General features: G+C 43.4%; 1 protein-coding gene across 1 annotated transcript; it reads left to right on the plus strand.

Annotated features, from left to right (window-relative positions):
* Positions 1-86: 86 nt before the first annotated feature.
* GLE1 (GLE1 RNA export mediator) lies at positions 87-25,741 on the plus strand. The gene is made up of 16 exons (XM_081065971.1): positions 87-276; positions 3,921-4,145; positions 8,736-8,846; positions 10,693-10,841; positions 11,046-11,106; positions 11,355-11,609; positions 14,576-14,807; positions 15,289-15,401; positions 15,563-15,632; positions 18,201-18,343; positions 18,443-18,633; positions 19,146-19,275; positions 20,185-20,289; positions 21,443-21,525; positions 22,497-22,560; positions 23,285-25,741. The coding sequence occupies exons 1-16, from the start codon at positions 178-180 to the stop codon at positions 23,351-23,353; spliced, it is 2,100 nt and encodes a 699-aa protein (XP_080922097.1). The 5' UTR covers positions 87-177; the 3' UTR covers positions 23,354-25,741.
* Positions 25,742-26,064: the final 323 nt, after the last annotated feature.

Below are 26,064 nucleotides of genomic sequence, written 5' to 3' on the forward strand. Positions count from 1 at the left end.
GCGCTCCCGCGGTCAGGCCCAGCGCCGGAGGTGGGGCGAGCAGCCGTTGGGGCGGTGCTGCTCCTCGCCGTGGCTTCCGCGCCCCGGAAGCGGAAGCGAGTACCCGTTTCCAGGTGGCTGATTCGAGGACTTGTGTTGTCACAAGCTGCTGCTCTAGAAACTGCCGCAGGTCCGACCATGCCGTCGGAGGGTCGCTGCTGGGAGACCCTGGAGGCGCTGCGCAGTTCCGATAAAGGTCGCCTCTGCTACCACCGCGACTGGCTGCTGCGGGGCGAGGTGAGCAGTGGCCTCGGAGGGCGCTGTGGCCTTTTCGGTGCCTGCCTCGGGAACCCGGGCGTCCTTTCTAACTACCCGCATTTGTTTCGTGACTCCTGTGCGCGCATCACCCTGTCTTAGGGAGTCTGCCCTCTCCGCCGATTCTAGCCATTGGGGGGACGCCCCTTATTTCACAGGTACCTTTCTGAAGGCTTCCTCTCCACCCGCAGGCGAGTCAGGCACCTCCGCCTGTGCTGTCAAAGCAGCCTGGCCTCGCAGTCACTTAATGGACTGACGCTGCGGCTCTTGTGCTACAAGGTCCAGGTTTAGCAGTAAACGGTACGACCTAACCTATTGTTCCCAGTGAAAAGACCACCTTTTTAGATGACACTGGGCGGACCTGGAAAGTTTAATGGGGGCGTGGTCACTGTCACTGGATTTGCGAAGCCCTGTGTCGGACCGTTGGGGCGGAGGTAGAGACGGTTAAAGGCTTAGCTCACGTTCCCGAGTTGCTGGGAATCTAGCTAACGTCCTGTCTCTTCAGACTTTTATGTGACACAGTCCTAAAGCATTTCCCTGTCTTTTGTGCCGTTGGCAATTTTAAAGAATACATACCTTACCTTCCGTAGGACGAGTGAGTCCCAGCAGGGGTTTGTGTGGTGTAGACTCAGGGTGTGCATTCTCGGCAGGGACATCACAGAAACGGTGCTGTGTTCGCAGTAACTCACGTCCCGAAGCACAGAGCTGCTTCCTCTCATTCCAGCACCACTGGTGACCTAACCTTGATCACCTGGTCACGTTGGGATGTGTTGTATATCGCCATTTAAAATTCATCATTTCCCCCTTCTTATCTAATTCGTATTTTGTGGAGAGGTATTCCAAGATTACTCTAACATATATCCTTTTTCTCATCAGAAGTCCACCCTTAGCATTCATTGATGTTGCTGCCTGAGTCAGTCACCTGTGTGATGTAGCCAAATGGTGGTGGTTTGTTGTTTTTTTTTAATCCGTCATTCCTTCTACATTTGTTAATTGGCATTCTACCATAAGACAGAGCTTTCTTTGTCTCCCGTTTCATTGATTATTTATATCAGTACAGACTCATGGGTTCTCACTTTATTTAATGAGTTGTAATCCGTTATTTGCAACCTTGTGATTGTGTATTTTCAATTTGTGGGAAGTACATTTTCAGGATAAACTTCTTTCTGGGTCAAAAGGTAAACGTAGATGTAGTTTTGTTATATATTGCCAAATGCCCCCCCCCCCAATGGTGTATCAGTTTGCCTTCTAACCAGCAGTGTGTGATTGTCCCCTTTGGCCCACAGCCTTGTCATCAGAATGTATTCTTTTTTTTCATTGGGGAAGGGGAACAGGACTTTATTCGGGAATAGTGTGTACTTCCAGGACTTTTTCCAAGTCAAGTTGTTGTCCTTTCAGTCTTAGTTGTGGAGGGCGCAGCTCAGCTCCAGGTCCAGTTGCCCTTGTTAGTTGCAGGGGGCACAGCCCACCATCCCTTGCGGGACTCCAGGAATTGACCTGGCAACCTTGTGGTTGAGAGCCCACTGGCCCGTGTGGGAATCGAACCGGCAGCCTTCGGAGTTAGGAGCACGGAGCTCTCACCGCCTGAGCCATCAGGCCGGCCCCCAACAGAATGTATTCTTATACTTTTAATTTTTGCTTATCTGATAGGTAAACATAAGGTCTCAGTGTAGTTTTACGATGCATTTCTCTTTTGATTGAGATTGAACATCTTTTCATATATTTAAGAGCTAACTTTATATCTTTATTTGTGAATTACCTGTTTATGTCTTTTGTCCCTTTTTCTATTGGGGTTTTGGTAGAGTTTTTAACCCCCTATATTTTCTTTTATATATTAGGGATAATAGTAGACCTTTATCTGTGATATGTGTTGCATATGTTTTTTTCTTGTTTGTCAGTTGAATTTTTTCTCTGTTTATGGTGTTTTTTATATCGTGGTTTTTATTTGTTACATTTGAAACCTTGCCCCTGGAATTTATTTTGGTGGATGATTGTGTAATAAGGTGTTGTCTCAACATTATTTCTAATATGTCTTTAAAATGAGCCTCATTACTGTATAAAGTGTACATATAGCATTTTGCTTCTGTGTCCAGATTGTTCTCCATGGGTTGAATATCTGTTTATTGTACTTGGGCCATGCACCTAGGACCTCGGTAGGATTTCATGACCACAGCACTGGTGACATTTTGGGCTAGGGTGGATAATTCTTTGTTGTGGGGTGGGGGCTGCTGTTGCTGTGCTGTGCGTGCTAGGAAGTTTAGCACCATCCCTGGCCTCTACCCACGAGGTGCCAGTTGCACCCTCCTACTTATCTCCAGACTGCCAAATGTCCACTGGGTGGTAAAATTGGCCTTGCTTGAGAACCACTGATCTCGATAAAATAATAGCTTCTAATTTTTGATTATGTGCCAGGTACTGTTCTAAGTCCTTTATTACTCACTTAACACCACCCTCCCCCCGCATCTTTTGAGGTAGGTCCTTTATTCCATGTTAGAAGTGGTGATGCCGGGGCACAGAGAGCTTAGGTAACTTGCCTGAGGTTATATGGATGAGTGAAATGCAGACTGCAATTCAAACCAAGAAAGGCTGGGTGTAAATTCAGTGCTCTGAATCACTAGTATACTGTGTTCTCCATAAACCTGTGAATGTAAACATTTAATACAGAAAATTAGGCCAAGGAGAAGTCTGTCACTCATTATTACCCAAGCATAACTTCTGGTATATTTCCTTCATGATTTTTGGTGTAGCAGCGTTTGTTTTTATTTTTTTGTAATTGCAGGCATACTGTGTTTATACTCTTGTTTTTTGCACTTAAAATTGAATTTTAAGTATGTTATTACATAAGATTCACAATCAGTATTTTTTTTTTTATTGGGGAAGGGGAACAGGACTTTATTGGGGGAACAGTGTGTACTTCCAGGACTTTTTTTTGCCCCCAAGTCAAGTTGTTCTTTCAATCTTAGTTGTGGAGGGTGCCGTTCAGCTTCAAGTTGTTGTCCTTTCAGTCTTAGTTGTGGAGGGCGCAGGTCAGCTCCAGGTCCCATCCCTTGGGGGACTCGAGGAATTGAACTGGCAACCTTGTGGTTGAGAGCCCACTGGCCCATGTGGGAATCAAACTGGCAGTCTTCGGAGTAAGGAGTATGGAGCTCTAACCGCCTGAGCCACGAGGCTGGCCCCCACAATCAGTATTTTTTAATGACTAATATTCTACTGTATATACTCTATTTTATTTCAAAATTCTTCTTGTGGTCTTTTTCCGTTTCAGCGGTTTAGATTGCTTTTGCAGATGCTTTAATGACCGTCTTTGTGCATTGTTCCTTTTTCTGCAGTTAGGATTATTTAGTCTGATACTCTAAAAGTATAATAGTCAGGGTCATTATCAAGAAACTACTGTACTTTCTCTTCATCTCTGATTGTTGATACAATTACTTTGGGTCTTTGTAATGTATGTGGGTATATATGTATGTATGCGTGTATATATGTAGTGGGTATATATGTATGTATGCGTGTATATATGTATGTATGCATCCTTCTTAGATTTTCAGCAAGGCATATAGTGGGTTATCTTTGATTGCTTAGATCAGTTGACATGCCCGTTGAGCTTAACCAACTCTTCTTTTCCCTAGGATGTTTTAGAAGAATGTATGTCTGTTCCCAAACTATCTTCTTACTCCGGATGGGTGGTAGACCATGTCCTACCCCATACACAAGAGAACCCACCTCCCTCTGAGACTTCATCCTCCTCTAGATCTGCTTCAGCCCAAGACCAACCTTCATTTGTCCCCCCATCTCCCGTCGGAAGCATTGCCTTCTCCTCACCAGCTTCCCCAGCAACACCAGATGGAACCAAGGTAAGGCTTTTAATCAGCTGAAGACAAAAGACAGTGGTGGCTGCAAAGTTGAATAGTTTAACATTGTCACAGAACAGTGACCTTACCCTGGGGAAAATAATGATTGCTGCTTGTTGTAGCTGTTTGTAGGGACAGTGCTAAGTATATCACTTTATAAAGACTGACAGAGAGTAATTCCCCTCCATTCTTAGTACCAAAAATAGTAATTAATGTCATGAGCAATTGGATTGTTTTTTTTCTCATGAATCTTGCTTCTGCTGTTAAAATTTACACACCTTACTTATCATTGGTTCTGTATGAGTTTTCATCCTATTTGTGGCTCTGTTTTGTCCCTACCTCTAATAGTTTGTGTGTACACGGTAGTCCCCCCCTTATCCAAGATTTTACTTTCCGCATTTTCAGTTACCTGCTGTCAACTGCAGTCTGAAAATATTAAATGGAAAATTCTATTTTAGTACATGTGCTGCCGAAGCGAGCACAATGGAAAATTCTAGAAATAAACAATTCATACGTTTTAAATTGCACACTCTTCTGAGTAGTGTGATGAACTCTCACATAGTTCCACTCTGTCCCAACCAGGATGTGAATCATCCCTTTGTCCAGTGTATATATGCTGTACACACTACCTGCCCATTCGTCACTTAGCCAACCCAGTTATCAGATCGACTGTCGCAGTGTCGCAGTGCTTGTGTTCAAATGACCCTTATTTTACTTAATAGTGGCCCCAAAGTGCAACAGTAGTGATGTTGGCAATTTGGAGATGCCACAGAGAAGCTGGAATGTGCTTCCTCTAAGTCAAAAGATGAAAGTTCTCAACTTAATAAGGAAATTGATATTACTGAGATCTGTGGTAAGAATGTATCTTTTCTCCATGAAATTCTGAAGATGGAAAAAGCACTTTGAGCTAGTTTTGTACTTCAAACTGCAAAAGTAATGGCCATAATGCTTAATAAGTGTTTAGCTACAATGAAAAAGACATTCAATTTGTGGGTGGAAAACACAAACAGAAAATGTGTTTTGATTGATGGCATCCGGAAAGCATTGAGTCTATATCAAGACAACGGATACGAAGCAAGGGATCCCCGGAAATGAGTGACACCAAGTTATTTACTGCAAGTGAGGGATGGGTACACAGATGCAGGAATAGATTTGGACTGAAAAATATAAAAATTACTGGAGAGAGAGAGACCACATTTACGTAACTTTTATTACAGTATATTATTATAGTTGTTCTATTTTATTATTGGTTATTGCTAAGCTCTTACTGTTTCTCATTTATAAATTAACCTTTATCCTACATGTGTATGTATAGGAAAAAAATAATCTGTGTGGGGTTTGGTACTGTCACGGTTTCAGGCATCCACTGAGGGTCTTGGAACGTATCCCTGTGGATAGGGGGACGACTGTATACAGATATACAGGGACAAGTTCTCTTTTCTCTTCTTTTTTAAACAAAGATGGTAGACTATACTGTTGGGTACCTTGTTTGTTTTCATTTGTTTTGTTTTTGTTTTTTTCACTTTACAATATACCTGGGAGATCATTCCTTCTCTATCTCTGTATTTATGTATATCTGCCTCGTTCTTTTGTTTTTCCCCCTTTCGTCCGCCTCCCCCCCACTTTGGTTCAAGCCGTTGTTTCTCAGTTTTGTTGTGTAGGGCACAGCTCCCTGACCCATGTTGCTATTATGAGCCTTGTGTCCCCAAGCCGCCCCGCCCCCCCCTGGCAGCTCAGCAGCTCAGGCAGCCCAGCTCCAGGGAGAGCTGTTGTTCACAGTCTTAGCTGTAGAGGGCGCAGCTCACTGGCCCATGTGGGAATCGAACTGGCGACCTGGCATTAGGAGCATGGCGCTCCAACCACCTGAGCCACCAGCTGGTCCTGCCTCATTCTTTTTAATATTTTTCCTGACTTTTATATATTTAATGTTATATTTTATGTTCCTTTGTAAGCTGCATTAAATCCTTTTTGGATCAAAGTGAGATATAAAAAGTCATGTTTGGCTTAAAATATAAAGAGTTAATAGAAAAAAAGCCTTCTAATAAACTGTATCATGGTGCTTTTTCAAGTGTTAGATTTTTATGCCAACAAATTACGACTAGGCTCTTTTTAGAAAGGTGATTATGTTCCTCATGTTTAGCTTCCAAATGACAAAGTTCTTTGTTCTTTTGCCCTTCCGCAGTGAATTTGACCATTCTGGGGGTACTTCATATAAGTGGAATCATATACTATTTGCCCTTTTGTGTCTGGCTTCTTTCACTTAGCATCATGTCCTCAAGGTTCATCCATGTTGTAGCAAATGTCAGAATTTCCTTCCCTTTTTTCCCTTTTTTTTTCCTTCAGAATTTCCTTCCTTTTAAGGAAGGCCGAATAACATTCCGTTGTATGTGTACACCACGTTTTGTTTATCCATCATCCATCACTGGACCCTTGGTTTGCTTCCACCTTTTAACCTTTTGGCTATTGTGGATAGTGCTGCTATGGACACACGTATTATTTTGAGTACCTGTTTTCAGTTCTTATGGGTACACACCCAGATGTGGGACTGCTGGATCATCTGGTAATTTATGTTTAATTTCTTGAGGACCTGTCATACTGTTTTCCACACCAGCTGCACCATTTTCCATTCCTACCAGCAGGGTACAAGGCTTCCAGTTTCTCCATAACTCTGCCAACTTGGTTATTTTCTAGATTTTTTTGTTCTAATAGCCATCTTAGTGGGTATGAAATGGTGTCTCATGATGGTTTTGATTTGCATTTCTCTAATGATTACTGATGTTGAGCATCTTTTCATGTGCTACCTTCTTTTGAGAAGTGTCTTTGCAAGAGTTACTCACAACAAATACAAACTTGCAATACAGTAAATAGTAACCCTAAAAAGTAATATAGGACAGGTGATTATTCATATTATAAAAACTGCATGGTTCTATATATATAAAGTTTAGTTTTGGGTTTATATTTAGCACTTCATCTTTAAAAATATTAGTCTTTAAAACTATTTCTAGCAATTGAACATCCTAGGCAAAAAAATGAACTTCAGTCTGACTGCACATCTTATATAAATAACTCAAATGATCACCAACTTAAATGTAAAACAGTTAGACTTTTAGGCAAAAACAAAATTAGAACCTTGGGCTAGGTGGAGAATTTTTAGTTTTGGCACCAAAAACACAATCCATAAAAGTAAAAATGGACAAATTGAACCTCATCAAAATGAACAATCCTGTGAAGAAGATGAAAAGACAAGTAACTGACTGGGAGAAGATAGTTGTAAAAACTACATATTTCACAAAGGTTTTGTATCTAGAATATATAAAAAAACTCTCAGGACTCAATGGTTAAAAAAACAGCCTGCTTTTTAACCTTTAGTTAGAAAATTGGCAAGATATGAACAGACATTTCTCCTAAGACAATATACAGAAGACAAATAAGCACATGAAAATATGTTCAACGTCCTTAGCCATTAGGGAAGTGCAAATTAAAACCTGAATGAGATAGTACTACAAAAGTATCAGAATGGTTAAAATAAAAAGTAGTGACACCAAATGCTGGCAGTGATGGGGAGAATCTGGATCTCCTATACATTTGGGGTGGGAAGTAGGATGGTACATACAGCCATTTGGGAACATAGCTTGGCAGTGTCTTAAAAACTAAATATGCACTTAACCAGATGACCTAGCAATTACATTCTTGGGCATTTTCCCCCCAAAATCAAAACTTACCGTCACATAAGAAGAATCTGTACACCAGTGTTCATAGCAGCTTTATTTATAATATCCCCAAACTGGAAACAATTAAATGTCTTTCAACAGATGAATGGTTCAACTATGGTACAGTTTAGCTCATGTTGATTAGCGCCTGTAACCAGGGAGACGAGGAGTGCATTTGGAATCAGTTAGATCTAGACCCTCTGTATATCTCTGCTTGACATTATTTCTGACGTGAGCCAGTGACCCGGACACAGGGCTTTGCTTCTCCATCTCTCAATTCTGCCTGCCCCTCTTGGTTTCATTTTTCAGATATACTCTATATGGCAAGATGGCTGTTGGTAGCCATAGACCCATATCTCCTTAGGTTAACATCCCCAAAAGAAGAGAAGGCCTTCCCAGATAGCCCCATCAGAGAAATCCAAAGGTGGACTCTGGCCTAGCGTGTCTCATAGGCCTCATTGCTAAAGTCGATACTGGCTACAGGGACTAGAGGACTTCGATTGCCAGCTGGTCACATGCTTACCCCTGAGGCAAGGAGGGAGGAAGAATTGGGGATGTGGGTTGGGGTTGCTCCATCCAAACCAACCTAGCGCAAGTGGACCCTTATGAGAAGAAAGGGGGAGAAGTTTGCTGGGCAGATCAAAACAAACAAGAAAGCAGAAAAGCAAAAAAAGAAAAGAAAAGCCCCAAATGCAACAAACTTCAATTTATTAAGGAAAACAATTAGAACAAGGTCGATATCATGAAAAGCATACTTAGTCTAATTTGTTTTGTTGTTGTTGTTAGATGTTGTTCTTAAGTAAGGATGTGTTTTTTGTCTAGAAGGGATAACACCAACTGTACCTTCTTAAAAGCTCAATCTTTCCATCTTCTGTCTGTGCAGGACAGACCTGAGTCCCAGCATGCAGAGCCCATGGTACTTCAGTCCTCCAGGGGGGCCAAAGTAGAAGGCTGCATCCGAATGTATGAGCTGGTGCACAGAATGAAAGGAACAGTAAGTGACCCATGAAGCACGGCAAGCTTGACCCTCGGGAGCCATATTTAAGTGCAGTTCCTCAGGGTTTATGAATGCCCGCTGTATACTCATCATTGTGTCTCACCGGCTAGGAGCTCCCGATTCTTCTGGGGAGATAATATCGTGTAGCAGTCAAGGGAAAGCTCTCTGAAGTCAAATCTGGCTTCATATCCACTCTCTTCCATTTTTTCAAGTGCTTTGGGAAAAGTACGCAGGCTTTCCTGGTTTCCATTTGCTTCTCCAAAATTTGAAGATGATGTGAGGTTGTTCGATAAGGTTATACTGAGAAGCTGGACCTTAACAGCCTCTTGGGAAAAGAATAGCACTATTTTAATTAATGTATTGGACTTTATTATTTTTTTATTAGGAAAGCAAGGCATGATTTTGTACAATTTTTGAAAGAGTACATGAGTTTATAAAGTAAAAGTCTTCTGGCATCTGTCCTCATTCATTTATTTACTGAGCCAACAAATATTTATTGAGCGTTTATGTGCTAGATTCTCTTCGAGGACTAGATAAAACAGTGGACAGAGTAGACACACATCCATGTCCTCATAGAACTTGTCTGATGGTGGGGAGAGACCAAAATAAACAAGACAAATAAATAAGATATAGTTAGAAGACTGTTATAATCTGAGTGAAAGATAGGAACACTCATTAAAGCATTTACCTTGGCACTGAAGAAAAAAAGGTGATGGTTGCTTAGACTAGGGTGGTAGCAGTGGAGGTGGAGAGAGAGAAAGAGAGAGAGGGAGAGAGAGAGAGACCGACCGACCATGTCTTCAGCTTTCCCCAGCTCTGCTCTGTCAATCACCGCTCCTCCACGGACTACCTTCCAGAAGAAGTATATAGAAACTTTTCCCCTGCACATGATCTCCCTCATGTGCTCTCTGTTGTTGAATGTTTTTTTTCCTTCCCAGCTCTTATTTAAACAGAGTCTCGGGGGAGATGATATATATGCTTGTGTTAAATTTGCCTTCTTGCCCTGGAAGCTTTAAAATAACATTTAAAGTGTAATAACATAATGTCTTAACAGAACACTTTGACATATCTCCATACTAGTATAGATAGCATCTTACCCTCTTGAAAGGCTGCAGCGTATTGTCTAGTATGGCCTACTCTAATATATTTAATCTTTCCCCGGCTAATTTAAATTATTTCAAGTTTATTGCCGTGGTCAACAGGGCTATGGTGAACATCCTTGTACGTATGTCTTTGCACACGTACACAAGTATTTCCTCAGGATACATTCCGAAAGTGGAACTAGAGTCAAAGCATATATACATAAAATTTGGTAGTTAAAATGTCAAATTGCCTTTAAAAACCATATGAGAGTAGAGTCATGAATAATCAATAAAATACGTGATACCTTTAGGTGTAAAGGAAAAGGACTTTCCTAAGTGTAGGTGGGGGGAAGAATCTAGGCAGAGATAATAACATGGGGAAAGGAGTGAGATGAAAATGTGCATAGCAGGTTTATGGAATTAGAATAATAAGGATTTCTGTAGATCATCCCAAAACCCTCATAAGAGTGTTCAAAATGAAAGGTTAGAAGTATAAGGCTGTTTGATAGACGTTAGTAAATACATGGCCCTTCCTGGCTTATAACCTCATGGGGCAAACTGGAAGAGCTTTCCAGAACAGCTGAATTTCAAGATCAACCCAGAGGAGAGAGGTGACTGAGCAGAGGTTCTGAGAAACATGCAGGTGGTTCCATGCCCTTGAGTATCTCTGATGGAATTAAGGATTGATGGGAGTGTATCCCACCCGGCGAAGTGACCGAGGCGGTCATGGAGTCCAGAGAGCAGGTGCTGATCCTTTTCAGGAGGGCCTAAGGCAGTGGCAGGAGGAGCAGGAGAAGAAGGTTCGAGCCCTGTCTGAGATGGCATGTGAACAACTGAAGCGGTTTGATGAACGGAAGGAACTGAAGCATCATAAAGAATTCCAGGACCTACAGGAAGTGATGGAGAAGAGGTGAGTCTCTCTGAGTTAAGGCTGGGAATGTCGGACTGGTCAGTCCTTAAGTATCAAAAGAGTCAGAGAGGCTCAGAACCCAGAAAACTGACCCACTGTGGAAAGATGGCCAGCGTATCACAAAGAGTGGGAGGCTTCGGGGAGAGGTAAACCAGTGTTAGGAAGCGTCCCTGACTGTCTCCCTGCCATTTATTCCTCTTTCAGTTCCAGAGAAGCCCTGGGGCACCAAGAGAAGCTAAAAGCTGAGCATCGTCACAGAGCCAAGGTCAGAGTCTGAGAGAAGCCGTGGGGGTGTCTGGCTGTTACCTGCCAGAAGAGAGGTTCTGGCAGCCAGTCACGGAGGACCTGGCCCATGTCATGCCTCTGTGTGACTGACACTGGGCATTCCTTTCCTTGCTCTGGCCCATCTGTGAAAATACGTAGCCTCCTCCGCCCCCTGCCCAGGACTCAGGAATGTAGAAAGAGAGCCCAGGAGCCCCTCAGAGAGGAGTGACTGGACAGCCCTCTCCGTAGATTCTCAACCTGAAGCTGCGGGAGGCAGAGCAACAGCGCCTGAGGCAGGTGGAGCTGGCGCGGCTCCGGAAGGAGGAGGGCCAGGTCCGCCTGCGCGGCCTCTTCGCCCTGCAAGAGGAGATGCTGCATCTCAGCCAGCGGCTGGACTCCTCGGACCAGCCCAGAGACCTGCTCAAGGTGGACCTGTCTGCCTTCCGCACCCGGGGCAACCAGCTGTGTGGCCTCATCTCGGGCATCATTCGGGCCACTTCTGAGGTGAGGGGGCGCCAGGGCGGGCTCCGTCTTCTGTCTTTGAAATGGAGAACCTTCAAGGCAAACGTGTTTTCTAAGCTAATATAATCCTGTCTATTATCACTCGTCACCTCTTTACCTAGATAGAAATAACCACTGTTAACACTGTATTTTTTTTCTGATAGGCTATGTGTGTTAGCCCCGTCCCAAACTGGACTCATGTAGCTATAAAGTATCTGTAGGTTAAAAAAAAATATTTGTCTTTTCTGATTGTGAAATAACTTTAGCTCGGTCAGTAACATATCCTGAATGCCTGCTATGCTTATCGTAAAAATGAAAACCTTACAGAAATGTATATTGCTTTTTTCAGCTAACACTGTATTTTGAACATGTGATTGCTATGATTATTAAAATATTTAAAAGCGGCAAGTATTGCCTTGACACATGGTAGGTAGTCAGTAAATATTTGATGAACCGATGAAATTGGTTCAACATATAATGTTCAACATATAACCATACCAAAATTTATTGAAAAAAGCATGCTTATTGTTGAAAACCGCAACTGGACTTGGAGCTGAGCTGCGCCCTCCACAAGTAGATTGAAGGACAACGACTTGGAGCTGATGGGCCCTGGAGAAACACACTGTTCCCCAATATTCCCCAATTAAAAAAATTAAAAAGAGCACCGTGCTCTAACCAGCTGAGCTAACCGGCCGCCCGACATTTTGGATGTAAAGAAATTTGTTTTTTCCCCTCATTTAATCCATCTAAAAGTTATTTGATGATTGGTGTGAGATTATTTTTTTAAATATTCTTACTATTTTACCACCATATTTCTCTCCTGATTTATAAATACCTTGTCACACTAAATACTATCCTAGGAGCTCTTTCTCAATATGCTTTCCTGTTTCCTTGATATGTGTTTTTATTCTTATACTAGGATCATCTTTTTTTAATCGACTAGCTTTATAACACATTTTAATATCTAAAAGAGAAAACTTATGAATTTCCTGTAGAAAACAACTTTTTTTCTCTTCCACTACCTGGGACGAGATGGATTAAAATGAGAGGCCTCGTTGATTTAACAGGCAAAATGATGAAACATGTTTATAGTGCAGACCACAGGAAATGATGCTGAGCTTCTTCTGAATTCATTTAATTTTATAATTCTAATTGTCAAATTCTGACAAAATAGCACACTAACGTGCATGTCAGAGTGACTTATATGGAATCTCATTTATGAGCAGAGCTCTAAATAAAAGATAAAGAACTCAAATTTATCAATGCCTCAAAAGAGTAATGCACTATAACCAAGGAGGTATTATTCTAAGAATAATGTAAAGCTGGTTCGATTGTTACGAAATTTATTCATGAAACTCATTTCACTAATAAGTTAAGGGAGCAAAATTATGTTATCAGATGTTGTAAAAATATATGCTAAAATTTGGCATCCTTTCCTGATTAAAAAAAAAACTTACAGTAAACTAAGAATAAAAATGCATTCCTCATTAACTTGATAAAGAGTATGCATCTAAGACTACATTTCAGATATGCCATTAAAGTTGGGAAAGAAATAAAAAATATACCACATTGTCACTGTTCTTCAATATTGTTATAGCCAATACAAGGCAATAAAAACAAAGTTAATATTTAAGTGAAGAAATGTAATTATTGTTATTTGATGACAATATGATTGTCTACATTGAAATCCAAGAGTACAAAGCTGGAAACTATTAGATTTTTTTAATGAGACTTTAGTTACGGGGTCAAAATTAGAAATTTTATGGTAAAAGAGTTAAAAATATGGTAGAATATAAAATACCTAGCCTAATAGAAAATACCTATACTAGCCTGAAATGGATGTGCTTTACATACAGAAAAGTATAAAGCTTTATTGAATTTAAAAAATGTGGCTTGAATAAACAGAAGGATTTACCATGTTCCTGACGCCTCATTAATGTAGGCTATCAGATTTGCCCTAATCAATACATTTAGTGAAATTCTAATAAAAGATTATGTTGGACTGTTTCAAAAAGAAACCTAGTGTTGGGCGACTTGCATTATCAAATATAAAATCATTTTCTAACACTTCAGTTAAAGCAGGTTCTTCTTGCCTAGGCAGAGATAGGAAGGTTAGTGGAACAGAATAGCAAGCCCAGAAAGAGACAAGGTTTTTTGTAGGTAATTAATATAAAGTTGTCATTTCAAATCAGTGGTGTAAAGATGGATTATTTGGACCATAAAAGTAAAGTTTAAATTTGTACCATTCTTTCATGTTATTGATTTCATATTTCTTGGATGTTTAAATGTAAAAAAGAAAAGAGACAAACAGGAAGAAGTCATATTCAGTGGGGGAAAAAATGGTGAATATTTGAATTATATAAAGGTATGAATTCAGTGTAGGCAGAGCAACAAAAACAGAAGTCATAGTGGAAAGGTCAGTAGGTATGAGTGCATAAAAGTTAGAGGCACGTGACAAGTTAGGAAACATATTTGTAACATATACAGCAGACCAAAATTTAAAGTCCTTAATACAGAGAGAGCTTTTGCAATTTGTGGGGGAAAAAATAAGTAAATCACTCTTTTTACCACCATCACACTAATGGAAAAATGAGCAAAGGACAGGATTAAGCAGCTTGTAAAAGCACAAATGTAATTTTCTAATAAATTTTAAAATAAATTCAAAATCACCATTAATATGTGGAATGCAAATTAAAACACAGTATCATTTTTATTCAGACTATTGTCACAGGCTTTTAAAAAATTATTTAGTCAGTGTTGGTCAGTAGATGTGATGGTAAATTGGTATTACCTTTAAGAGATGGTAACTTGGTATCATCTTTAAGAGAACGGGAAAGCGTAGGAGTCAACGTGTTGATGACTGGTACTCCATTGGTGCAAGCATTCCAATTCTGGAAACGTGAGGTATGATTCAGCCTGCAGGGTGCCTGGGGCATAACCACTAAGCCCTGCCTCTGTCACCCTGACAGAACGGCTTTCCCTCGGCAGAGGACCACGCTGCAGCAGAGAGAGCGCTGCAGGAAATGCGCGACCTCCTCGTGAACCTACAGCAGGAGATCTCCAGGGCCTCTGCAGACAAGAAGAGGCAGGATGAAGAGGAGGCCCAGGTCAAGCGACAGGAGTCCCAGATGCTGCAGGGCCCAGAGGTCCTCAAAGAGTCCCCCGCTCCCAGCCAGGGCCCAGGAGGGAAACAGAAGGAAGGTAAGTTTCCGTGTGGGTACTATCCTTTAACTTGGGGTAAGTTTCAGAATGTGAAAAGAACAAGAGTGTGTCCTGAATATTATGTTCAGCGACAGGACAATTTGCCAGAACTTTTGCATAATGTAAAAGTCAGCACTTTTACGGAATTACATTTAGTTTTGGTTGACGTGGAGCCTGACTTCAGATTCCAACACTTTTCATGAGGACTTAATGTATAAAAGAATCAATATAGGATAATGGCTGAGCACGCTGGCTTTGGAGCCAGATCAGTGGGAATCTAGCTTTTCTGCTTCCTAGCAATGTGACTTCGTCAAATTACTTATCCTTTCCCTGTTTGTTTCCTTGTCTATAAAACGAAGATAATAACAGTATTTCCTTCCTGGGGTTATTGTAACAGTGAAAGCAGTTAACACACACAGGAGGTGATTGGAACAGTACCTGGCTCATACCACATTTAGTAAATACAGCTGTTTCTCCTCAGACCTCCAGGTGAAGGTGCAGGACAGTACGATGCAGTGGTACCAGCAGCTGCAGGAGGCCTCCCATCAGTGCGAGCTGGCCTGTGAGGGACTGACCAGCAGCAAAGACAGTCAGGTAGGATGGGGTGTAAGCCGGGAATTGCCTGGGTCCGATGGTGCTCTGAACAGCCTCGCGTCCCAAAGCAATGCAGATAGCGGGTCATATTCCCTAATCCTAATGGCAGCTACTCGGCTTCTCAGAGCACTGTCTGCCTTCTCACTGTTCTCTTGTGGCAGGCCAAAAAGATAAAGATGGATCTTCAGAAGGCGGCCACCATCCCCGTGAGCCAGATCTCCACCATTGCAGGTTAGTCGGAGGAGTTTAGAACATGGCCCTTCACTTCATTTTATTATCTTAAGAGTCCAGATCAACTTCTCTGTAAGGTTCCTATAAATAGTACGTTCGAACAAGCATTGACAGGCTGCTCAGGTGTGTGTAAGTTACATGTATCCTAGTTTACTCTTCTTTGTTTCCTCTTCACCACGTAGAAGGTAATCGTTATGCTTGATTACCTTGAAAAAAATGTTGACTCATTTTTTTTTAAGATAAGCTATCTGTTAATAATAAATTATTTAGGATGGCTCTTACCTAAAATTCACAGTTGACTGCGGAAAACACACTAAGGGAACCTAGGATGTGACTTGTATCTGCTTTTGTCCTTCATTAGCTGTTTCAGACTCAAGAGCCTCCCTTTTCTCCCCAAAGACTGAGATTTAGAGAGTAGGAGCCATACGGGAAAGATCCTTCTTCCTCTTCTCTAGAAACAGAGGTTCATTTTTTATAGAGCTCCAGATGTGGGAGCCTCCAAATTACAGACTGCTGCCAGGTGGCTGGGAAGCTGGTCTGACGTAGGGGGTCCCAGTTCCCCCCATTAACTTGTTGCCTAAAAAGCACAGGAAAGTTTCAGTTTCTGCCTTTGAGAGGCTATATGACAGACCTTACATAGCACTTTGCTGCTGCCTAAAATTCTTTCTGGAATAGGGCAAGGTATAAATAAATAAATACGTATCACTTTCTGGAATTTAAAGTGCCATTTCCTTTGATAGCAACAGCAAAGTGGGGAGAGGAGACTTGACAACCATCCCGCTCTCCTCAGGCTTATCCTCAGTCTATACCCCTCAGTTGACCGGAGATAACCTTGCCTCCTCCTTCATCAGGAAATCGAGACCACGTCAGGTGTGAGGTCCTCCGATGTCTGCCCCTTCCACCTGTACACAGCTGTATTTACCTCTTAGTCTCCTGTTTCAAAGGATGAGGTGTCCTGGCCCACGCTTACCCTTCTGCCGCCGCCTTTGTTCCCATCTCCTCCCATCTCCTTCAAAATGTTGCCTCATCATTTATTGTCTTTCTCTCCTGTCTTCTGCAAAATTACTCCCTTTTACAGGTTCCTTTCCCTTTAAACATGCTTGAGTCACTCACATCCTAAAATATTTCCTTTGATTCTACATCTTCTAAGGATTTTCTGGTCTTCCTTGTATTTCCATTTGGTGCCGTTGACCCTTTCTTATGAAACCCTGCTCCTTTGGCTTCTATGGAGCATTAATTTCCAGGTTCTCCTCCTACCTCTCTTTCTCTATTGTGGGCTCCTCTGTCTCCCACCTCTACCTCAATTGTAGGTGTTTCCTAGGGATTTGCTCTCACCCCTCACTTCTCATTCTTCATACCCCCATGCCTTCAAATATTAGCTAAATGCCGATGACTCCCAAATCTATCTCTGGTTCATTCCTCAGATTCTGTAGGTCCAGCTACCTGAGGGACATCTCTGCCTAGGTGGCTCTCAGATACTCAAGTTTAATGTGTTCAGATCTGAACGCGTCATCTTCCTTATGCTTGCTTTTTGTCCGGTGCCGTTATCTACTCCGTCGCCTTAGCTGGAAACCTGGGACTCATCCCCATGACTGCCTCCTCTATTTCATTCTCCACATCTAATTAGGGTAACATTACTTAGACTAATGAGGAACTTGGCAGGGTATTTCGAAGCTGGAGACACTGTATTAATTTAAATTTTGATTGAAAGTAATGGAAACTAATTCAGATCTTCTTACACACACACTCAAATGTGTGTGCATGCACACACACACACACACATACACACACACACACACACACAAGCCTTTGTCCCAAAGACAGACATTTCACAGAACGTAATGGCAGGAATGGCATTAGGTGTCTAGAGCTAGAAACTTTAGGACCCTTTTCTCTCTCATCTCGTCTTCCCTCTGTACATGCCCATTCTTAGTTTATAGGCTGTTGTTCTTTGGTCCACGTGGCAATTGCAAGGTCCTGCTGCTCACAAGTGTAGGAGTTGCAGGGCCAGCCACTTCAAGGAAGTGACTCCATCAGTTGGCTGATGGGCTCAGTTAGATTACCCTAATCTACCTGTAGCCATGGTGGGGGGGTGGGGCACACAGGAGCTTTCATACACATATAGCTTCCAGGAACCCACTTCTGTGTCTCTGAGGATGGAAGAAGGCAGGCCTCAGAAAGCGGGGGAACCATTGTGAGCTGAGGAAATCCTCCAGGAGGTTTTTCCTAGACATGCCAATGACTCCGTTAGGGACATCATGGGGTCTATAACAAGTCAGCACTTATTTCCATACTGTTCATCCTTCTGTTTGACGTGTCAGTTTCAGAATCAGTGCATTCCCAACTAAGGAATTCCTTTGACATAGTACCGTGTTCTCACGTACTTTTCGCGTCCTTCACAACATGTATCTGATGTCGTTTACTTCCCTGCATCAGTATTTTGCTCTTAGACCCTGAACTTCCGGAGGGCCACACAGCTGGCTATATGGAGAGTCCTTCTGTATTTCTGACAATGGTGAAGCTAGATTGATCTGCACTTGTCTTCTAAGTTCTCTGTCTCGTGCCCAGGCTCAAAGCTGAAGGAGATCTTTGACAAGATCCACAGCCTGCTCTCTGGAAAACCTGTTCAATCTGGTGGGCGCTCTGTATCCGTCACACTGAACCCACACGGCCTGGACTTCGTCCAGTACAAACTGGCGGAGAAATTTGTGGTGAGAAAATCGGTTGCCAGAGGTGTGGGAAGAGGCTGGCGCACAACCCTTCAGCTTTTCTCGAGGAGTGTTCACGTGCCCCCATCTCTGTATTCCCAGAAACAAGGAGAGGAGGAAGTGGCCTCTCATCATGAAGCAGCGTTCCCCATCGCAGTGGTGGCGTCTGGGATCTGGGAGCTGCACCCGAGAGTGGGGGACCTCATTCTCGCACATCTGCACAAGAAGTGTCCGTACTCCGTTCCGTTCTACCCGGCTTTCAAGGAGGGCATGGCTTTGGAAGACTATCAGAGGTGAAGTCGGTTTTCTCCTTCCTGGCCCTAGGTCGATTCATGAAATAGGAATAGAATTTGTATTCCTCCTTCTCACAGCTTTTCTGTGAATGTTCTATCAGTCTTGATTGTTCTATGCAAACTGGACAGCTGTTGGATTTTGGACTTAGGTGCCAATAATCAATAGAGTTTAATGGAAAGAATACTGGATCTAGAATCCAGGCGTCTTGGAATTTTCTCCCTGTTTTGTCATTTAATAGCTTCGCACAAATGGGTAATTGTGTCACCTCTTTGAGGATCATCTTCCTTATTCGTGAATGATACGTATGACCCGTGAGTTTACCTCGCAGGGCTTATATGGTATACACATTTGATAATGGATATCAGTGTTCTCAACCAAGTATTGGTCACATGTAATAATATGTAATGATGTATTAATACTGAGATAGTGTTCCTTCTGGCCGTGAAAAGTAATCTCGGATTTGTCACCCTCACTTTGGCCTTGTCCCAATGAAGTTTTTCTTCCCACATAGGATGCTGGGCTACCAAGTGAAGGATTCCAAGGTGGAGCAGCAGGACAACTTCCTAAAACGCATGTCTGGCATGATTCGCCTCTACGCTGCCATCATCCAGCTCCGGTGGCCCTATGGAAAGCAACAAGAGGTAGCAGTAAAGGCTGACTGCCAGCAGTGCGAGGTCGGGCCCTAATGGCATTCTGTCTGCAGGAAGCTGTGCCCTTCTTTCAGAGAGGGCATCTAGTGGCATGACAATTTCAAGTATGCTGCTGCTTCGTAGGTAGCCTTAGAGAAGCTGGTGGTGATTATTAGGAAGCTTCTAGGTCATCAGAATCATTTGTTCAGTGACCAATGCAGCTGAGGCTTTAAGGAACAGAGTTTATAAAAGAGTCTATGAGATGCCAATCTGTTGTAAGTCAGTCGTTGAGGTTAGCTGACTTTAATAGAAGAGCAAGAAATTGTCATATTAGACCTAGTTGGTTGCCTTAGAGGCCATCTAGGTCACTTACCTTACTCACAGATGGACAGACGGAGGCTTAGCAAGCTGTCGGTGACACACAGTTGACAATGACAGGACCACGGCTGGGGTCCCGGGCCTTAACCTGCCAGGCCTGTTCTTTTCTCAAGAGAGACAGATTAGCGAAATGCAGAAGTGCACGGACTGGGAGACCTACAGAGAAAGGAATCTGTTGAGTGAATCCAAGAAGTTTTTGTTGTGCACCTGCTGTGTCCCAGGTTCTGTGCTGAGGTACCAAGATAATAAATAAGTCTATTAGGCTAACTGTTGGCCAATAGAATCCCCGAAATTGAAGCTGACAGGGCTGTATTGTAGGGATCCGAGAAAGAATGAGTAGGTTCCGCTATGTTGGAGCATTTAAACACAGAATTGGCCTGGCTTGTATTATTTACGCCCTGCGGCATGTGCTTGGGTTACGTGAACTTGGGTTACGTGAACTGGGGGTTCACATCCATTTGGTAATGGCTAGATGACAACATTGGGAGTTTAGATCTCTGAATAAAATGAGATCAAATCATGACCAAGTCTCTCTCCTCCCAGATTCATCCTCATGGCTTAAATCATGGCTGGCGCTGGTTGGCACAGATATTAAACATGGAGCCCTTGTCCGATGTGACAGCCACCCTCCTCTTTGACTTCTTGGAGGTATGTAATGCAGATGTGCCATGAGAGAGCCAGTGGTTGAAGCAGCCTTGGGCCACTGCCTGACACGAGTGGGGAAACGACAGAATTAGAGGTGTTGGGAAGCAGCATTAGGGTCCAGTATCAGATTCTCTCTTGAGCCCTAAGACAAAGCTAGCTTTGGATTTCTCTTCCCACTTTACTTTTCCTTCTCTGTGTGGATGTCTGTCTTCTTATTGTAAAGAACAGAAAAGTGGACATCCTAGCACAAGTAAAAAGGAGAATTTGTTTTAGGGAGAGAGAAGTGACCCCCAGGACTAAAGGGAGGAGTACAGGTGAGTCTCCTGAGGGCCTGGAACCAGGAACTGGGATGTCACCAGGCACCGAGAGTCTCTCTCTGGGGACACATGGTCTTTCCTATATGCTCTTCCTGAAAGTTGCCCCTTCCTTGCTCTGTAGGCCAACTTCCTCTAGTTCTCTGTGCACGGTGGAGAAAATAAATGCCCACTCTGGGCTATGTCCCTCAGCCTCAGTGTGGTCACTCAGTGTAGGGGCACTGCTGTCCCACCATTGCGGTTCCTAATTCCCAGGACAGAAAATATGATTAACCAGCGTGGGTCAGGTATCACCCTCGTCCAGAAGGCTCTATACAGTCCTCTCTGCCTATAAGGGACCATCACTATAGGGTAGGGCTAAGGGCTTCTGGGAAAAGGACACACTTAAAGAAAAAAGGCACATGCCATAGCAAACCTGGGGCCATTTGGCCTATAATGCCAATAGTTTCTGGTCACCTGACAACTCCTGAAGTCACAGTACATGAACAGTGATCCTGAATCACTGAGAACCCAAGTTGGGTTCTGAATTCTCTGCTAACTAAGGTTGGGAGGTGTGCCAGACCTTCTAAAAGGCTTCCACTCAGTAGAATCAAAGAAGAGTTCATTAAGTTTGGTTCACATTTTCTGAAGCACCTGGCTACCTGGCAGGCTGGTTAAATACAGAGTAGCACTTCAGAAGAAAGTTGGATTTTTCTGTTCATTGCTTTGGTTGCTCACTAAGTGGCATTGTGACTGAAATTCTTGATAGGCGTGCAAGGCAGAGAACTGATTGTGCTGCTGGATCTCTTGTATGAGTGCAAATATTCACTCCCTGCTCTGACCATGCCTCCCTTTCCCTCTAGGTGTGTGGGAATGCCCTCATGAAACAGTATCAGGCCCAGTTCTGGAAGATGATACTTCTCATCAGAGAGGACTACTTCCCCAGGTACTCGACCTGTTGAGCAGACCCCAGGGATTCGGTGGGTAAAACTCATGACATCAAATACCCCTGGGTGCAGTTACGAGCTGTTTGTGACTCGCTTAAAAACACCTGTATTGGGGCGGCGGTTGGCTCAGTTGGTTAGAGCACAGTGCTCATAACACCAACGTCACCAGTTCAATTCCCACATGGGCCAGTGAGCTAGTTGGAGTCTCTCTCCTCCCTTCATCTCTCCTTCAATTCCCACGTGGGCCAGTGAGCTAGTTGCCTCCACAACAGATTGAATACAAGGGCTTGACTTGGAGCGGATGGGTTCTGGGAAAACACACTGTTCCCCAATATTCCCCAATTTAAAAAAAATTTAAAAACCAACAAACAAAAACACTTGTATTAAGTGTGACGTCTTCTACTCCCGTGCTTCTCCTCTTTGATATTTGAATAAACACTTTTGAACTCTAATAAGAGGCTCTCTTAAACACTGTTGGCTAAGTGAAAAAACAAATTAGGTGAATGTTGGGTTCAGATACCTGACAGTTTTTTAAACTCTATTCTTTTGCCAACTTACCCAGATAATCTGGGGGTGGTGATTACCTGGAGTTATGAATTAAACCAAGGAGTGAAACCCCCTCGATAAATCAGTTGGAGAAACTGACTTATCTACCAGTTTACTTGACACTGTGTGGCATTCATATTTACGTACCCTTCTTATTCTTCTCAACTCATTGGCATTTCAAGTGGGGGAAAGGCCTTGGCAACCCCCATCCCACTTGATCACAAAACCTCAGAAAGGAAGAGTGCTCTCTTCTCCTTTACCCCCTTCCTTGAAAAGAAGGCTGGGAACCTTTGGAGAGCGACGGCATCCTTAGTCTAGAAGACATCTCTGTGAGTCATTTGATCTACTCCTTCCCTCAGATCAACAGTGTACCTAACTCCCTTCCAAAAGATGCAAATCATAGGTGTGACTTTTCTCTCTATAGGATCGAAGCCATCACGAGCTCAGGACAGATGGGTTCCTTCATACGCCTCAAGCAGTTCTTGGAGGTAAGATGCCCTTAGACCAACACGTCCCAAACTGTAGTTGGCCTCATATGCACCCGTGTCTGGACCTCCAGATTCTTTGACTGCAGTCTCTTCCTCTGGATTTTTCTAAACCCTACCTTTTGGGCCATAATTCCCCTTTAACCTTAAGGGCTGCCATATTTCTTTCCTCGGTGTCATTGTCCTTACCACCTGTGGGGAAGCTACCCTAAGAGATGAGTAAAACCTTTGTAATGGCTCTTGTCTCACCAGTGCATTTTGGGCAAGTTGGCCAAGGTGCCTTTCTCAGTCTCAGGTCTGGGGAACTGTTCTCCATGAGCACAGACTGCACTGTCAGCCAGACTCCTCTCGTGTTTCCCAGTGCCGAAATTTTTACGAGGTTCGTTTTGACAAATAACTCAGAACTCTGTGGTATGTCAGCCAAGACCGCCCACTGACTTCCAATTTCTGGTAGCCCAGTTGGAAAAATAACCACAGTGAAAGATGAGGCCAGGTTGTGGGAGACGAGAGTAGGACAGGCATGAAAATAGCCTAGCTCTCATCCTCTGCTGCAGGCCTGCACAAGCACAATTCTTCCCCACAACTGTTATTCTCACTCACTTTGTCCTTTGCTGACCCTTGTCCCGTGGAACTTGAACTTATTGGCCCTCAAAGCTCCTTCCAACTGTTGTGTTAGAAGCAGTATTATCAAAAAATCATTCTGTTTTCTTCATCTTTCCTTGACCAGAAATGTTTGCAGCACAAGGAGATTCCTGTCCCCAAGGGTTTTCTGACTTCCTCCTTCTGGCGTTCCTGATGTCACTCCATCGCCCACCGTCACCATTTTGCTGCAGAGGGGCGATAATAAACAACTGAATGCAACTGGGCTTGGGAGGGTCATGTCCAGATTTAGAAATCTACCAATATGTATTTTTATATATCTGTACCTTGTGACTAGGAAAGGAGATTTTCATGGGTCACAAAATCTAGGTCGTCTGATGACTTCTTAACGGGTCCACCTGACAGAGTAAATGGATTTGGCCTTTCTCACTTTTGCAAAAATTATGAGGAAAGGTGTTTAGCCCTCAATCCCATTTTTTGTTTCCTTTGTCTCTAGTAACTTTCAGAAAGTAGGTAACACCTTAAGCATTTCACTCTGAGCTGAAGTGAGCCCACCACTCTGACTCCACACCCCCGACCCCCACCCCCATGCTGCCCTGTTCCCAGAAAGAGCAAACATGCATAAGGTCCCTTTTAAAGTGTCGTTTAATAGTTGAGGCGAATCCTTACCTGTACATCTGGGATATATGGTCGCTTTGCCTTTCTCAACTTGTGAAATAATTAGAAATTCAGAGGAAGTGCCTGATGTGGATTTGACGTAGTTCTAAATAGCATCAGGGATAGCTTAGAGTCTGGGATTGGGACTGTTCCCACTTGTTACAGGGAACCGAGAAGCACTGTTTGTCCTCTTCATTTGGGATTCGGGCCTTGCATGACTAGGGCTGTGTGAACCAGGGCAGGCGCCTTCCTTTGTTTTCCAGGTTGACTTAGGAAGGGCTGACTGCCTTATACGTGAGTGGAGCGTCCATACGCAGGGGTTAATAAAAATGTCAGGGAGGACCTGGAACTGCTGTGTGTTGCTTTACTTGTTCTGACTAATGAATCATGATAGATTTGCCAGACTAAAGCCACCACAAAAACCCAAAGCTTGGCTTTTCGGAGAAGAGTCGAGATCTGTTGATGGAAAGATTCGTTATCTTAGACTGTCTAGGCAGCGGCCAGGGATCTCTTCCTCTATACTGAATGTCTTGTGTGAGATGTGCTGCTGGGCGGTGGTGATCCCGATACTCTTGGCTTGAAGTGACCTATTCTATGAATTACTGACTTTGGTGCCAAAAAATAAGTAATAAAGCTCGATTTCTAAAAACCCATCGCTGGTATCAAATGCTTCAGTCTGATCAATTTCCTGTACCTTGAACCATGTCAGTCATTCGGGGCAAGGTGGTGCCCAAGCCCGGGTAGAGCGTGGTATACATTTTTTCCTTTTTTGTCTTCTTGACCTTCATCTTGGGAAAACTGCTTTTCTCCTGTCGTTCCTCTTTTAGAATTATGTACCAGCAACTGACCCTGTTTTATCTAGCAGAAATGGGAAAGTAAGTGAAGTTTTTTTAATGTGGACACAATGGAATGACCACTGGGAAAGGAGTCAGGAGACTTGGGCTCGATTCACTTTTAGGTTTTATGGCCTTGGGTAGGTCATTCACCCTCTCTGCACCTCAGGGTCCCCACCTGCAAAACACAAGAATTGAACTAGTTAGTAGATCAGCAGTTTTCAAACTGCTCTGTAGCAGGGTCTAGCCGAGTCTCGGCAGAGCATGTCCCAGTGGGCGGGGCCTGCAGTGAGGGGAGCAGTGAGGGGAGCACCCAGGGCCAGTTGCCCTTTGCACTTCCGCTCTTTCCCTGTATTTTACAAACGGAATCATTTTCTAAGTAGACCCAGAGCAGGTTGGGAAGCACTGACTTCCCAGTGTTGAGTGTTTGGGGCTCAGCCCTATGGAGGCAGCATATGGAGGAGGCTTTTGTGCAGATTTTCAAAAGGCATCCCTTTCTTCAGGAGAGTACTGCCATCTGCTGGAAATTGTCCTATTCACAACTATGAAAATCTGATTCTAGGAGGTAAAGGGTGCCTGCTAGAGTTATGTAGCTCACGTTTTGCACAACCCCTTAATGGGCCGTCATGGAGCCCTGGGTCCCTCTCTTACAAGCTTTCTGCACTGTAAACATTGGGGTTCCGTGCAAGGTTATATATGGAAGAGTTCCTCTGCCGAAAACGAAACATGAAAAATCACTAGACAAGATGATCCCCAAGGTCCCTGCCACTTTGGATTTGTACCCCTCCACAGAAAATACTTCTTCAGGCCGGCCCGGTGGCTCAGGCGGTTAGAGCTCCATGCTCCTAACTCCGAAGGCTGCCGGTTCGATTCCCACATGGGCCAGTGGGCTCTCAACCACAAGGTTGCCGGTTTGACTCCCACAAGGGATGGTGGGCTGCGCAGCCTGCAACTAGCAACGGCACTGGGCCTGGAGCTGAGCTGCGCCCTCCACAACTAAGACTGAAAGGACAACAACTTGACTTGGAAAAAAGGCCTGGAAGTACACACTGTTCCCTAATAAAGTCCTGTTCCCCTTCCCCAATAAAATCTTGAAAAAAAAAAATACTTCTTTCAAGGTTGAATATTGTCTCTAGATGTGTTGAACAGTCTTGCGCATGTCATTCAATGCGTGGTATTCCTGATGAGTTTTTGATGGTAAACCAAGAAAGGACAGCCCTGGGGAGGCCGGTTTGTGATACTCTTGGATGGTGCCACCTTCAGAGATAGTGCTTGCTAGCTGACAGATGTAACTCCTAATATGTATGTCTTAGCATCAGATTCCTTACAGTAGAGCACTAAGGACCGCCTTCCATTTTTAAATTCAAGTACTCGCTTGCTTGCTTGCTTCCTTTCAGGCTTGACCTCATTTCTCAGG

This window comes from Rhinolophus hipposideros (assembly GCF_964194185.1).
Source record: "Rhinolophus hipposideros genome assembly, chromosome: 11".
Lineage (NCBI taxonomy): Eukaryota > Metazoa > Chordata > Mammalia > Chiroptera > Rhinolophidae > Rhinolophus > Rhinolophus hipposideros.

Excerpts from the sequence above, each read along its gene's own strand:
- GLE1 (XM_081065971.1), top strand. The coding sequence starts at position 178 with ATGCCGTCGGAGGGTCGCTGCTGGGAGACCCTGGAGGCGCTGCGCAGT. Across the intron at positions 15,633-18,200 it reads CCAGATCTCCACCATTGCAG|GCTCAAAGCTGAAGGAGATC; the intron begins GTTAGTCGGAGG and ends TCTCGTGCCCAG. Across the intron at positions 18,634-19,145 it reads GCTTTGGAAGACTATCAGAG|GATGCTGGGCTACCAAGTGA; the intron begins GTGAAGTCGGTT and ends CTTCCCACATAG.